Source organism: Rhinichthys klamathensis, unplaced genomic scaffold (assembly GCF_029890125.1).
Source record: "Rhinichthys klamathensis goyatoka isolate OS25496 unplaced genomic scaffold, OSU_Roscu_1.1 h1tg000011l_1, whole genome shotgun sequence".
NCBI lineage: Eukaryota > Metazoa > Chordata > Actinopteri > Cypriniformes > Leuciscidae > Rhinichthys > Rhinichthys klamathensis.
Window position 1 is genome coordinate 7,096,631 of NW_026606564.1, and position 15,477 is coordinate 7,112,107.

General features: G+C 42.7%; 1 protein-coding gene across 4 annotated transcripts in view; it reads right to left on the bottom strand.

Annotated features, from left to right (window-relative positions):
• The window catches only part of jmjd4 (jumonji domain containing 4), a 42,763-nt gene that overhangs the window by 23,104 nt on the left and 4,182 nt on the right, over positions 1–15,477 (bottom strand). The window contains exons 5-6 of one of the 4 annotated variants that reach the window (XM_056264793.1): positions 2,031–2,177; positions 786–888 (exon numbers count right to left, since the gene is read on the bottom strand). The exons of 2 other annotated variants lie outside the window; for them this stretch is intronic. In XM_056264793.1, the coding sequence (XP_056120768.1) occupies positions 799–888; positions 2,031–2,177 (237 nt within the window). In that variant the 3' untranslated portion in view covers positions 786–798. Of the gene's footprint in view, positions 1–785; positions 889–2,030; positions 2,178–15,477 lie in introns of those variants that run through there. One more of the 4 variants, XM_056264791.1, reaches the window with a different exon arrangement.

Consider the following 15,477-nt stretch of genomic DNA (forward strand, 5'->3'; position numbering starts at 1 on the left):
ATTTTAAAATTATGATGCTGACATATAAAGCATTGCATGGCTTGGCTCCTTATTATTTATCTGAATTGTTCATTTCCTATACCCCAAATCGGAGACTGCGATCTTCACAATCCAACTTGTTGGTTAATCAACCAACTCATACATGCTTACGATCTATGGGTGACAGGGCTTTTTCTTCATATGCTCGTATCCTTTAAAAATGTCATAGTTCTGAGCTTCCTTAAGATCAAGAGGCAGAGAATTCCAAAGGTAGACTTCAGACATTCTTTTACATTAAAAACTTATTTTTTTAAATTAGAATTTGATTGTTGATGTTACTTTTATTGTTTGAGCTTTTTTATTACTTATTTTGTGTACAGCGCTTTGAGAAGTTGCTTTTAAAGGCGCTTTATAAAATAAAGTTTATTATTATTATTATTTTGTATAGCTGATGCCAGTTAATAACAAATAATCATTCAGCTTATTTGCTGATTCAGAATAAGGTTTACCTTATTGGTCTCAGAGAAACAAGTTTATATTTCATAGGATAACGTCCCAGGACGTATGCATTTGTATTCTATAATTATGGTGTACTTGTCATTCTTTGTACTGTGTGTGCTGTCAATAGACCCAACTGGGAATTGTAGTTTTTGTTGTATGTTTTGTCCTGTTTCCTGTGCTCCTCCCTGTCCTAATCTAGTTGATGGAATCTCCAAGCTGCTCCACGTCAATGTCAAGAAGAGCCAGTATTTAAGCAGGGCCAGAGAGAGATTCCCAAGAGGGTGAGAGTGTTGAGACATTGGCAGTCCTAGAGTGTACTTAATGTTGTGTCATTTGCCCACTGTTGAGTGAAGGAGCAGTTGGGAGACGGGTGCCATTTTCTTCTGTTCTCATTTTCTCCTTTGTTTGCTATTTAGGAAGCAAGGTAACAGTGATGTTGTTTATTTGCCTTTGTTTCTGCAGGTTAATTAGACTTTCTACTATCAGGTAGTGATCTTTTGTTTGTGGTTCTGGCCTTGCCCAACTAATTTTTTGTTGGAATTGTTATGTTGGAACGCGCTGCTCACGTGGTCAGTCCATGATTGTCTGTAATAAAATGTCATATGCTTAGAATAATACGAATACATTCGTATTTAATTTAAAAATAGGAAAATAATGTTCTATTTATTATTTCATTATTTAAATCTCATTTTTTTAAATAGGAAGATAGACGCACTTATGCTATATTTTAAATACATTTTTGCTTTGCATTTTATCTCAAAAGGATGTTATTTAAAAAATATGGAAATAAGTTAATGCAGCCTCTTATTTACATAGGTTAAAAAATAAAGCTGCTTGGTTTGTGTTTTTAATGTTGTGCACAATAGCCTACATATTTTAAAATTGTAATATTGCTGCCACAATAACGGCCCATTTCAAATGTTTACGTGCTTTTTTCTCTTTCTCCTTTTTGTTCGCTGAGGTGGAGCGAGATGATGAAATATTGTTCTTTTAAATAATTTCCAGCATTTCAGTAATAAAAGTGTACATCTTTAAAATGCATGCAAATTACAGTGAAGTGCAACAGTTATCGTACGTACGGTGCTCGGCAGTGATAAAAAAGAAACAGTTAATTTTGAAGTGATCTCTTCTTGTAAACTCAGAGATGTGGATTTGGACGGCAATTAAATTACCACATGATTTGTTTGTCAAAAAACAGTAGGTAATTCGGCCGGTGATTTTTATGCAGGTGGGAGAAAAACACTGACATTCTGGATTCGGACAGCAATAAAATCACCAACTAATCCCTGTAAATGTTGAAAATACCTTACAACCCCATGAGAAAAAATGACCATCTGAATAGGGCTTTAGAGTTCTTTTTGCACCACCAATATTTTAACGATATAAAAAGGTTAGGGTCATGATTTCACAGTAGAACAACACCACACCATACGTGTATGTTACCACCATTTGTTGTCTGCTTCAGGGATCTGATAGAGCTTTTGGACCCAGAAACAGGGATGCATGATGTCAGACTTAACAACCTAGAGCCAAAAAATAAACACAGTTACCTGACAATGCTGATGCCAGGTGTCCATAGTATCACGCCATTCCTCAATTTCTCTCTGGACAGAAGAAAGTTCATCTTGCAGGAACTGCCACATGATGTCCAAATTACAGCCATTCAGCCAGTTATGATTGATGGAAATGGTATCCTCCTATTATTAAGAGATGCATTATCGAAACTGAGATGGCAGGCTGGTCAAAAAAGGTTTTTAACATACTATGATAACTAGGGACAGGGTCTTCAAAATATCAAAAATAATATTTTTCTTTGCTTCTTTAAGCAAAATATAATTTTCATTTATTTTGACTTTTGAGTGAAATAAGACCTAAGTTTCATTAGATTCACCCATATACAGCTAGAGCAGTGGTTCTCAACTACAGTCCTAAAACACATTTTGTATGTCTCCCATATCTGACAGACCAAATCCAGTTCATGCAGCTCTCTGCAAAAAAAGTTCCAAAGTAACTAAGTGAGAAAACTGTGTATAACTAAGTGAGACATTCAACATGTGCAGTACGGTGGGTCTCCAAGCCAGAGGTGAGAGCTAGATCCTACTGACCAAGAGACCTACTGAACAACTTCAGCAAATTACTTTTTGTATGGCCTTAAAAATGCATGCATTATAGATATAACATAGTTTCTAATAATATAATTAGGATTACGACAGACCAAAAAAAATAACACAAGCTTATACTATTAGTAGGATACTTCCATAACCCCAGTTCTCAGATAACAAAAGTGAGGTATCTACTATGGGAACAAATCAGGCGTGACCGACTGCGAAAGCCCCAATTACACCACCAGACTAACAGACCAATCGCTACAGCGATCAGTGTGCTCCGCCTCCCTAGTATATAACTCACTGCAGCCCGCTGTCGCATCATTCTCAGCTTATCTTCATATCTTGTAAGTCTGCAAGAAGGGCGATTAGGTGAGAATCAGGATTATGTCTGTTTAAATGGGGGAAAAATCGAAGATAACGTCAGTAGACTATGGAGTGCCGCAAGGATCGGTGTTATGCTATTCTCAATATATATGCTGCCACTTGGTAATATTATAAGAAAACATGGAATTAATTTCCACTGTTATGCTGATGACACTCAATTATGTATTTCATCACGACCAGATGAAAACACTAACTCATCTAAATTGACAGAGTGTCTTAAAGATATAAAATGCTGGATGACGTGTAATTTCCTGCTATTAAATTCAGATAAAACGGAGGTATTACTTATTGGTCCAAAAAACTACCCACAAAACCTCTTACAATACAACTTTAATTTAGAAGAATGTCCTGTTACTTTATCCACTACAGTAAAAGACCTGGGTGTCATGCCGCTTGAAATGCGTTTCTACTTTGTTTCAGTAGTTCAGTGTGGTTTGTTTATATTTATAACCATAGTAACGCGGTACCCGTGCATGTAGGGAAACGGGGAGTAAAATTGCCATGCGGTAATCAGCTACAGGAATGTGTGAGCTCTATCGTCGTCAGTTTCTGAATCGATCGCTTTTCCTTCTCCCTTTTTGCTAAGGCAACGTCTGTCAGTATTTCAGTACGTATTTCAGTATCTGTCAGTACGTCTGTCCTGTATCAAAGGATAAGCGCTTTGATACAATCTGTATTGTAAAAAGCGCTATATAAATAAAGGTGACTTGACTATTTATCATTGTTTAACATTAGGTTATTGCTTATTTTAATTTTGTGAGATTATTGAGAAAGCTGAGTTAGCTTTGTTTATTGCTACTGGTTGTTTTTTACTAGCTCGATTGTGTTTATCATATAGGCTACACTGCTATGTTAGTTAAGCTGTGCTATTTACACTGCTATTTACACTTTGGTCAATGGAAGAGAGTAGGATCAGTTTCCTTATCAGGTCAACATATGATGTTCTCCCATCACCACAGAACCTAAACCTCTGGGTAGGAGAGGATCCCTCTTGTCCTTTGTGATCATCACCTGCCACATTAAGGCACATTTTGACAGGATGTAAGACTCATTTTGGCTCTTAGCCAAGGTCGGTTTACTTGGCGCCATGACCAAGTACTGCGATGTTTGGCTTTAGCATTGGAAGGCAAGCGTAACATGACCAATAGGTTGCCACCTGTTCTAGCAAAACATTACACACAGAAGACAATATTCCTCCGCCCAGGCGAGCAACCACCAAGAAAAGGTGTTAAAACCAATTCTCGCCCAGGACAACTGGAAGCTGCTAGGGACTGGAAAATGCTGGCTGATCTTGATCAATGGCTTATTTTTCCACCTGAGATTGCCACCACTAACCTCCGACCAGATATTGTTTTGTGGTCTGGATCAGCACGCATTGTTCAACTGATAGAGTTAACAGTGCCATCGGAGGATGCAGTAGATGAGGCACATGAGAGGAAGAAACTGCGGTATGCTCATCTGGCCACTGAAGCAGAACAGCGAGGATGAAGAGTCCAGGTTTATCCAGTGGAAGTGGGTTGTCGAGGATTTGTGGCACACTCTACAACCCGGTTCCTCAGAGACATCGGATTCAGTGGCCAAGAGTTCCGTCACACAGTAAAGAGCTTATCTGAAGCAGCAGAGAGGAGCAGCAACTGGCTGTGGTTGAGACGGAAAGATTCTGGCTGGCTGTGTACAGGCCACCACGCTACGGTTTTGGAGAATTCTTGAAAAACTCGAAGAGTCTGTGGTTTATTTGTATAGTTTGCATAGTAATTACAGTTATTACGTTCCTGTGTATATTGCGTGAATGAGGGTTGGTGATTGGGCAGATATGGTGTATTGCGGTAGGTAGTATGCCATACGGAACCGTTGCCACTGAACCTACTTTAACGAAGACAGTGGGGCTCAACATCCTTAGTCAAACGGGTTGGCGCGTATGGTTGGGTTGCGGAGAGATTGTGAGATTGTAGTTAGGTCACATGTGAACTACGAGGAAGGAGCAACCTCAGCAGCAGGAGGGATGTAAAGGTCAGTAAGCTGGGCTGAGTTGAGTGGGGGACGGAGGGGGGTGACTCTGGGACGCCAGAGTCACTGTCGAGCCCTCTTGAGGTGTCGTGGGCTAGTCGATGAAACACTGAGGACGGAAGGTGCCCACTTGAAGACCCTAGAGATGTCACCTACTCGGCTCAATCCAGACGGTTGTCGTGCTGGTCCACTGGGGAGACCACACTGTAGTTGCAGCCGTTGTGTGTGCTGACGCGCCAAGTACACTGCAGCCGTTAACACCGGACAGAAGGAGATTCACATCACCATATGGAAGGAAGCGTAAATGGATGGAAAAGCATAGGTTACTGTAAAGCTACGTCTTAGTTTGTGCTTATCTTGGCGAAAGCCGAGTACAAATCAGCATGAAGTTTTAACATCTACTCTCGTGTAATGGAAATCATGTTACTGTGTATCTGGGTTTGATTAATAATATTTACATCTCATTGTACTGTATTGCAGTTTCATAAAATTCCCAGTAAATTCATGGAAATGAATCAGCTGTGTCCTGGAGTTTCTTGGGAGTGTTTAAGCTGAATGGAACATAGTCCATGACAGTGAAAAGACGGCAACACAGCTAACAAGGGACACAAGGATTGCCATCCTACGGAGCAACTCAATACCAAGAGATAAGTGGCTAACTCTACAGCTCACTGTCAGCTACACACTAGCTTCCTTCTCCTGATATTGAAAACGCGGTGAGTCACAATGTCACAACGTAGCAACAGTAAAAAAGGAAATGGAGATAACCAGTCTGAGACCGTGCGCTCAAGAAGCAGTCGCTCATCTGGTACATCGTCCAGCTCGAAGATTAGCATGGCCGTCGCAATGGCAAAGGCAAAGGCTGAAGCAACGCAAGCTAGAGCAGCATATGCGCTAAAAGAAATTCAACTTAAAGTGGAGCAGGCACAAGTTCAAGCTAATCTTGATGCTTTAAATGACGAAAAAGAAAAGGATGCTGCCATAGCAGAGGCAAATACTCTCGTGGCTGGTTTACAAGATATGGGCTTTGAAGTATGCAGTAAGGCTAACAGTCCGGTCTCCCAATCGGTCAAAGACCAGCGCGTCGCCGCCTACGTGTCGGCACAGGCCAGCCTATGCTCTGTCAGAAGAGGGAGTGACTATGTGTCACCAACGCTTCATTCTCCACACCCTCAACCAGTCAATGTAATCCCTTCAACACCCCACCCACTTAATGCAAGTCAAACCCAAGCTGCTGCTTCTGCTGACATTATGCCACACCAGGTTCCTCAGGCTCCTCAGACCAGTTCGGCACCGCCACAACAAAGCTTCAATCAGCCTCACAACTCCGCTCCAGCTCCTCAGCTTGGTGGGAATCGTCCACAACAGAACTTCAAACTGGATTCCTCATCTCCTGTGGACCCGCCCGCTCACATGGAGCTAGCTATGACCACTCTACGTCCACTGGAGATCTTATCAAATACCTTGCTCGCAGCCGCCTGGTGACTTCAGGCCTCACTGCAAATGATGACCAGCCAATGAACTATTGGGCCTGGAAAACATTGTTCCTGAACGCTATCGCCGATCTAGACCTGTCTGCTGCAGGAGAACTCGCCCTCCTCCAGTTTCTGGGAAAAGAGTCATCAGAACAAGTAAGAAGGATAAAAACAGTCAACATTAAGGATCCAGCAACTGGACTGCACATGGCATGGGGGCGCCTCGACGAAATATACGGCTCGCCAGAGGCCGTCGAGCAGGCTCTGTTCAACAAACTAGAAAACTTTCCAAAGGTCACAACAAAGGAGCCACAGAGACTCAGGGATCTAGCCGACCTCTTGGCAGAGCTACAAGCTGCCAAGGAAGACGGCTACCGTGCAGGCTTGTCGGACTTGGATACCTCCAGAGGAATTAAGCCTTTCATTGAGAAACTCCCATACAACATGCAAGAAAAGTGGCTTTACTTTGGTACAAGATACAAACAGGAACATTTCGTTAGCTTCCCACCTTTCTCTGTGTTTGTAAACTTCATCGCCACGGAGGCAAGGGCTCACACTGACCCAAGCTTTAACCTCTTCACGCCAGCTCCAGCAGAGAGAAAGAGTAAGTGGGAGAGGCCTACAAAGACATCTGTTTATATTCACAAGACGCAGGTCTCAGGAACGGCCAAGGCTGAGTCTAGAGAAAGTACGGAACGAATTGATCCAAATAAACATTGCCCTCTGCATAAAAAGCCCCACCCTCTGAGGAAATGCAGAGGCTTCCGTGAAAAGAGCATAAATGATCGCAAACAGCTTTTGAAAGAGCATTACATCTGCTTTCGCTGTTGCTTCTCCACAGAGCATCTTGCGAAGAACTGCACAGCTAAGATAAAATGTACAGAATGCGAGAGCACTGCTCATGTGACAGCGCTTCACCCCTGCCCACCTACCTGGAAATCTAAGTCGTCCCCTTCCACTTCAGAGGACGGCGGGGAGGAGGACAGAGCAGACATCCAGGAGGTCAAGTCGACGTGCACTCAGGTATGTGGTGAAGGATTGAGTTCCAGAGCATGTGCTAAGATCTGCCTTGTCAGTGTGTTCCCAGACGGATGCAGGGAGGAGTCCAAGAGAATGTATGCCATACTGGACAAGCAAAGCAATCGCTCCCTGGCGCGGTCAGAGTTCTTTGAGGTTTTTAAGATCTCCGGAAGTTCCTACTCGTATACACTCAAGACCTGTGCGGGGCGTTCAGAGACAGCGGGGAGGAGAGCCAGCGGTTACACTGTGGAGCCGGTGGACAAGAAACTAAGCATTCCTCTGCCTACACTCCTCGAGTGCAACCAAATCCCTAACGTTCGCGCCGAGATTCCTACGCCGGAAGCAGCTTACCATCATGCCCACCTGAAGCACATCACAGACAAGATTCCGCCTCTGGATCCGGATGCCAAAATACTCCTCTTACTGGGCAGAGACATCTTACAGGCACACAAGGTCCGAGAGCAGATAAGTGGCCCAGAAGATGCACCGTTTGCCCAAAGGCTTGACCTAGGATGGGTCGTCGTCGGTGATTTGTGCCTAGGAGGTGCTCACAGACCACATGAGGTGAGGAGTTAAAAAACAGCCATCTTAGAGAACGGTTGTACAAGTTATCTTCAGCCATGCAACAACCAGATCAGAGTGAAAGAGGTATTTGGTCAAGTATCTAAACCTCAGCATCATCCAGCACCAACCTCCACCCGTGGCTCAATGATGCTCAGTGGAGACTGCTTGGGGCAGACTGTCTTCGCTCGTACTCCCGACGACCACAGACTCGCTCCATCCATGGAGGATCTAGAGTTTCTGAAGATAATGGAAGCTGAGTGCTGTCAGGACAGCTCCAAAAGTTGGGTTGCACCTTTGCCTTTTCGGTCGCCAAGACAGCGGCTGCCTAACAACAGGAAACATGAAAGCCGATTTCCTAGAGTTTATGGAGAAGATGCTCCAGAAGGCACACGCAGAAGTTGCCCCGCCAGTGCAGCCTGGACAAGAGTGTTGGTACCTGGCCCTGTTCGGTGTGTACCATCCAAGGAAGCCAGATAAGATCCGTGTGGTCTTTGACAGCAGCGCGTCATGTGAAGGAGTGTCGCTCAACGATGTCTTGCTCACTGGCCCTGATCTCAATAATACCCTGCTAGGTGTTCTTATGAGGTTCAGGAAGGAACAGGTGGCGATGACCGCCGACATCGAGCACATGTTCCACTGCTTTGTCGTTAAGGAGGAGCACCGTGATTTTCTACGCTTCCTGTGGTATAGGAATAACGACCCTACCTCCGACATCGTGGACTACAGAATGCGGGTTCACCTTTTTGGGAACAGTCCCTCGCCTGCCGTTGCAGTGTATGATATGCGACGGGCAGCTAAGGAAGCAGAAGCCGACTATGGCAGTGATGCAAGAAGATTCATTGACCGCGAGTTCTATGTTGACGACGCTTTAAAGTCCTTCGGCACCGAGGAAGAGGCCATCAGCGTCCTTGGACGAGCACAGAAAATGCTTGCAGCTTCTAACCTCAGGCTGCACAAAATTGCTTCAAATCAACCGGCAGTCAACGAAGCATATCCATCCGAAGATCGCGCCAAGGACGTCAACAGCCTAGATCTCTTTATTGATGATCTGCCCATCTAACGTAGCCTTGGATTGTTCTGGAACATGCGCAGACACCTTCATATGTTTCAGATGAAAGATGACCAGAAGCCATTCACTCGCAGAGGGGTACTCTCAATAGTGAACAGCCTCTATGATCCTCTAGGGTTCCTTGCACCCATCACAGTTCATGGAAGACTGATACTCAGGGAACTCACCACGCAAGCAGAGGGCTGGTATTCACCTGTTCCCAAAGACATGGAGATTTAGTGGACTAGATGGAAACAGTCACTCCAAGACCTAGAGGGGCTCCAGATACCACGCCCTTACACGTCCTTCTCCACCGCAGGCACGCTAAGAAGAGAACTCTGTGTCTTTGCAGACGCATCAGTCAAGGCAATAGCAGCCGTAGCCTACGTCAAGGTGACAAGCCACCAAGAACAGATTGAGATTGACTTTGTCTTCAGGAAGGCAAAGCTGGCCCCCCAACCTGGCTTAACCCTCTGGGGTCGGCGGTCTCGCCGGCGATACCAGCTCACTTTTTTCCTTATCAGTGCAAAAGAGACTCAAATTACTCTGTTGATTTTGATCTTACATATAAGTGTTGTACATCATTCGATCCTGTTAAGTTTGTATTTTTTTTGTGGAACCTCACAATAAAAACAAAGTGTTGTGCTTTTCGCCTAATAAAGAAAAATAAACATGATGCGCGTTCTGCGTTCTCTCTGTCAGTGAAGTCCATTCTGAAACGCGTCCGAAAAATGAACTGTAACTCTGCAAATACTCAGTCAAACAGGTATACAGGCACACAGGCATGAAGCCTGAATTATCTTCTTTTAAATGAAGTAATTTATATAAAAAACAAATTTTCTCATTTTATGTAATCTGTACGAAAAGAGAGAGATGATAGTCGTTCTCATCTCAGGTCATTAAAGTTAATTTGACCACGCCCACGGAGCGCGCGCTCTATTCAAACACAAATGCTCTAAGGCGATCCACGCCCACATCAGCTGGATAACCCACAGAAAGAGACTCATATTTACGACGCTGTGAGGAATAATACTATCTTAATAATAATCCTGGAAAAAAATTACCTCAGAAGTGCAGGTAGTTTCATTTGGAGGAGCAACGGATCCAGCTGAGGAATAGGTACATTCTTTATTTTCAAGTGCTTTGTTCTAATCGCGATATGAAATAGTGTCTGTAAACAAAAAGACTGTTTGAATATGAATCGCATTTTTGTGTGTGAATGAATGAACAGCTTTTACCTAACTATATTCCAATACTGAGATGAGTAAAAACCGACTGAAATATGTTGAAATAAAATATTTTTGTATAAGCAACGTATTAAACTGCAAATTAACATTTATATGTCCTAATCATAAAAACGATATGTTACATATGAAAGACAAGATGTCGTTTTTACTGTAAAATACTGCCACATCAAATAAGCTTGTTTGCTAGGATGTTATTATAGTGTTTGTTCGATTGTAGGCTATATTCAAACTAATTAATCCGCAACTGTGAAATATGTATGATAAAATGTATACTTTAGTATATACAAAGAAAGATTACATTTGAAATATAGTTAAAATTGTAATTGTTGTTGTAATTGTAACCTTTTTATTAAAATAGCAAAAATATATGTAGGCTACATATAAATAAATCTTAGGTAAATCTTAAAAGCTCAATATAAGCCTCCTCTTTAAATTATTTGTATTGTGTTTTATTAGTGACACATTTGGGATATATTCCCAAACTTTCTGTAAAAACAGTATGAGAATTAACTGCACAATTACTAGAAATGTTTACATTTGATATTATACAATTTGCAAGCACAATTTCAAAAATAAATAAATAATTGGAACTGTGAACCAATTTTGTATTATATGGGCCTATATACATACAGTATATATATATATATATATATATTGTCATTGCATTCTTGAGGCTCAGTGACACACCTGAATGAAAGGGTCATTAGTATGCAGCCCCATTATGCGCTCATTATGCGGGCCCATTGTCTTCTCAGGTGTGAATCACAGCAGGTCACACCCCTGCGCATATTGCCTTTCCAAACAAAAAGTGTAATTTTTTAATTTAAACCAATCTATTGTTTTATGTGAATGATAAGGCAGGATGATTTTCAGATCATTTTGAAGAAAAAACTCTAGGCGACAACATCCATTAGTCAAAAGTCTTGTGGACACATATTTAGTATGTGTTTTGTGGCCTTATTTCAGAAACTTTAAGTTTTAGTTTTTTCAATAACCACGCATAAACAATATTCTCTCAAAAATACAAACATATACATACATGTTGATAACATATTATGGTAGCCCTGTTTGTGCAAAATAGAGTGTAATTACACCTTTGCCAGTAATTTGGTTATTAGCAACTGAAAAAAGCACAAATGTCAGAGTATGTCAAAACATCTCAAGGACCCCAAAAACACCTTAGACCCCAGAGGGTTAACTATACCGAGACTTCAGCTCTGTGCGGCTGTACTCGCCATCGAGATCACGAGATGGTAGTCACAGAGATGGACACAACTTTCGACAACATCACCTACTACACGGATAGCAAGATTGTATTGGGGTACATCCAGAACCAGTCAAGGAGATTCTATGTCTACGTACACAACAGGGTCCAACGAATCCATCAATCACCTTGTTCCGGACAGTGGAAGTACGTCCCAACGCATCTCAACCCAGCTTACATTGGGTCGAGAACTGTGACACCACCCTTGCTTAGCAGCACAACTTGGCTCAAAGGACCAGCCTTTCTCCGTGATGCGCCTTCGCATTCAACTGAGCTTCAAGAGACTTATAACCTTATTGACCCTGACACTGAAGTCTCACACATGTTACCAGAGATGTGGTACACCCACAACGCTTTGAACGTTTCTCCAAGTTCAGCACTCTCCTCACAGCCATAGCACACCTCATCCACGTGGCTCGTTCCTTTGCTCACTCCACCCTAGAATGAATGTCAGGGGTGGCACATTTGTCGCTCTACAGAGGAAGAGTTGCTGAGGGCTAAATTGTGCATTGTGAAGAGTGTCCAGAATGAGTACTATTCAGACGAACTTAAGTGTGTAAACTCAGGATCCAACATCCCATCTTCCAGCAGCCTGTGGAAATTGCGCCCTATCATGGACCAAGATCAACTTCTTAGAGTGGGAGGTCGGATTGGACAGTCAGATCTGAGCATGAACGAGACTCACCCCATCATCATTCCTGGCCGGCATCATCTCGCAACCCTGCTTGTCTCTCACTATCATGAAGCAGTAAAACACCAAGGAAGACATCTGACCGAAGGTGCCATTCGAGCGGCAGGTTTCTGGCTGGTGGGAGCTAAACGCTGTGTCAGCAGTCTGCTTCACTGATGTATCACATGTAGAAGGCTGAGGGGAAAGACCGAACATCAGCAGATGGCAGCTCTGCCAGCGGAACGGCTACAAGTAGCACCTCCTTTCACCTATGTAGGTGTTGACGTCTTTGGACCATGGGACATTGTCTCACGCCGCACAAGAGGAGGAGTCTCCAACTCTAAACGATGGCCTGTGATGTTCTCATGCATGTGCTCAAGGGCAGTTCACATCGAGGTAATTGAAGCAATGAGTTCCAGCAGCTTCATCAACGCCTTGAGAAGGTTCTTTGCAGTCAGGGGCCCCGCAAAGAAAATCCACTCCGACTGCGGAACTAACTTCATTGGCGCCTCTCGTGAGCTGGAGATGGACAAGACTAATCCAGGCTTCAACAGTGTGGAAGAGTACCTGCACACACAGAGCTGCACCTGGGTATTCAACCCGCCCCACGCGTCTCATATGGGTGGCGCGTGGGAACGCATGATTGGCATTGCCCGCCGGATTTTGGACTGCATGCTGCTTGAGCAGAGGAGGTCTCACCTTACACATGAAGTTCTGACTACACTCATGGATGAGGTAGCTGCAATCATGAATGCTAGACCGCTCATCCCAGTGTCATCGGATCCGGAATCGCTTCTCATCCTCACCCCATCAATGCTCCTGACTCTTAAGACTGGCTCTGCACCTCCTCCTCCGTCAGGAAGCTTTGACGAAGCGCATCTCGTCAAAGAGGAGTGGAAGCGGGTTCAGGGCCTAGCAGACATGTTTTGGAACAGGTGGAAACATGAATACCTCAAAACATTGCAGCTTCGGCACAAGTGGCAAGGAAAAAGGCCGAACCTTCAAGAAGGAGATATAGTTCTCTTGAAAGACAATCAGGCAAAGAGAAATCAATGGCCTACGGGCATCATCACAAAAACCCTTCCAGGAGAAGATGGATTGGTTCGGAAGGTTCAAGTCGAAGTCGTCAAGGATGGAACCAGAAAGACTTTTTCTCGGCCCATTACAGAAGTGGTTCTGCTTCTGATTCTGTTAATTAATGTGGGCTCTTTAAAGATCCCAAGCGGGGAGTGTCATGCCGCCTGAAATGCGTTTCTACTTTGTTTCAGTAGTTCAGTGTGGTTTGTTTATATTTGTAACCATAGTAACGCGGTACGCGTGCATGTAGGGAAACAGGAAGTAAAATTGCCATGCGGCAATCAGCTACAGGAATGTGTGAGCTCTATCGTCGTCAGTTTCTGAATCGATCGCTTTTCCTTCTCCCTTTTTGCTAAGGCAACGTCTGTGAGTATTTATCATTGTTTAACATTAGGTTATTGCTTATTTTAATTTTTTGAGATTATTGAGAAAGCTAAGTTAGCTTTGTTTATTGCTGCTGGTTGTTTTTTACTAGCTCGATTGTGTTTATCATATAGGCTACACTGCTATGTTAGTTAAGCTGTGCTATTTACACTGTTACTGTGTATCTGGGTTTGATTAATAATATTTACATCTCATTGTACTGTTTTGCAGTTTCACAAAATTCCCAGTAAATTCACGGAAATGAATCAGCTGTGTCCTGGAGTTTCTTGGGAGTGTTTAAGCTGAATGGAACATAGTCCATGACACTGGGTGTTATACTAGACCACAACTTGTCTTTCGAAAATCATATTTCATATGTTACAAGAACAGCCTTTTTCCACCTTAGAAACATTGCTAAGCTACGTAACATGCTATCTGTTTCTGATGCAGAAAAGTTAGTTCATGCATTCATGACCTCGATACTAGATTACTGTAATGCTTTATTAGCTGGTTGTCCTGCATCCTCAATAAACAAGCTACAGTTAGTGCAAAATGCTGCTGCAAGAGTTCTTACTAGGTCAAGAAAATATGATCATATAACACCAATTTTATCATCTCTACACTGGTTACCTATTAAGTTCCGTATCAATTACAAAGTATTACTACTGACCTATAAAGCCCTAAATGGTCTAGCTCCTGTGTATTTAATGGACCTTCTATCGCCCTACAATCCATCGCGTTCTTTAAGATCACTAAATTCGAGGCTTCTGGTCATTCCTAGGATATCTAAGTCCATTAAAGGAGGGAGGGCGTTCTCACATTTAGCTCCTAAACTCTGGAATAGCCTTCCTGATATTGTTCGAGGCTCAGACTCGCTGTCCCAGTTTAAAACTAGATTAAAGACGCATCTCTTTAGCCAAGCATTCACATAATGCTTACCTTTTATACCACTGTTGAATCAGATCGAATGCATTTATATTATGAACAGCAGCTATGCTAATTATTTCCCATCTGCTTTATTGCTGTTATCTCGGGATGCTAGTCCCGAGGTAAATGGTGTTCGTCAGCTCCAGTTTGTATCCAGCCTCTCACGGAGACTTCAGATGCCCCAACACCTGCGATGAGATGACTAAACGCCTGTGAAGAGACGACTCAACGCCGGCGATATGTTATGCCCTAAATTAATACATGATTAACTAACTGTATTTTTCTATGTACATTTCTGAAATGCACTTTCTGTAAAGCTGTTTTGAAAAAATATGTATTGTGAAAAGCACCATACAAATAAATTTGAATTGAATTGAATTGAAGTAACCTAACGTTCTCGTTCTATCATCCGTTCGATGTCTCACAGTGAGAAATAACCCACTCCTGTATTGGAGATATTCTGAATGAACAGACACAACATAAAAATTAAGGTTGCAAACAATTAATCATGGTTCTAATACTAATGTTAAATCCATGATTTTTTTCATTTAATACACTCTATAGTGTACACAAGCACAAAGGTATTTACTGGGATGTGAATTGTTTTTTTAGAAATACCCCTGAAGTGCCCAGGAAGTAATACTTTACAATAGGATTTACTGCATTTGTGATGTTATCAATTAACTCCATCTGTGAACTGTTAAATGGTAAAAGCAATAATGTTTCATCTTTACAGGAAAGAAAGCGAGAATGACGCAGTAGGGGGCTACAGCCAGTTATATACTAAGGAAGCGGGACTCCCTGATCGTTGTAGCAATTGGTCTGTTAATCCAGGGTTTCTGC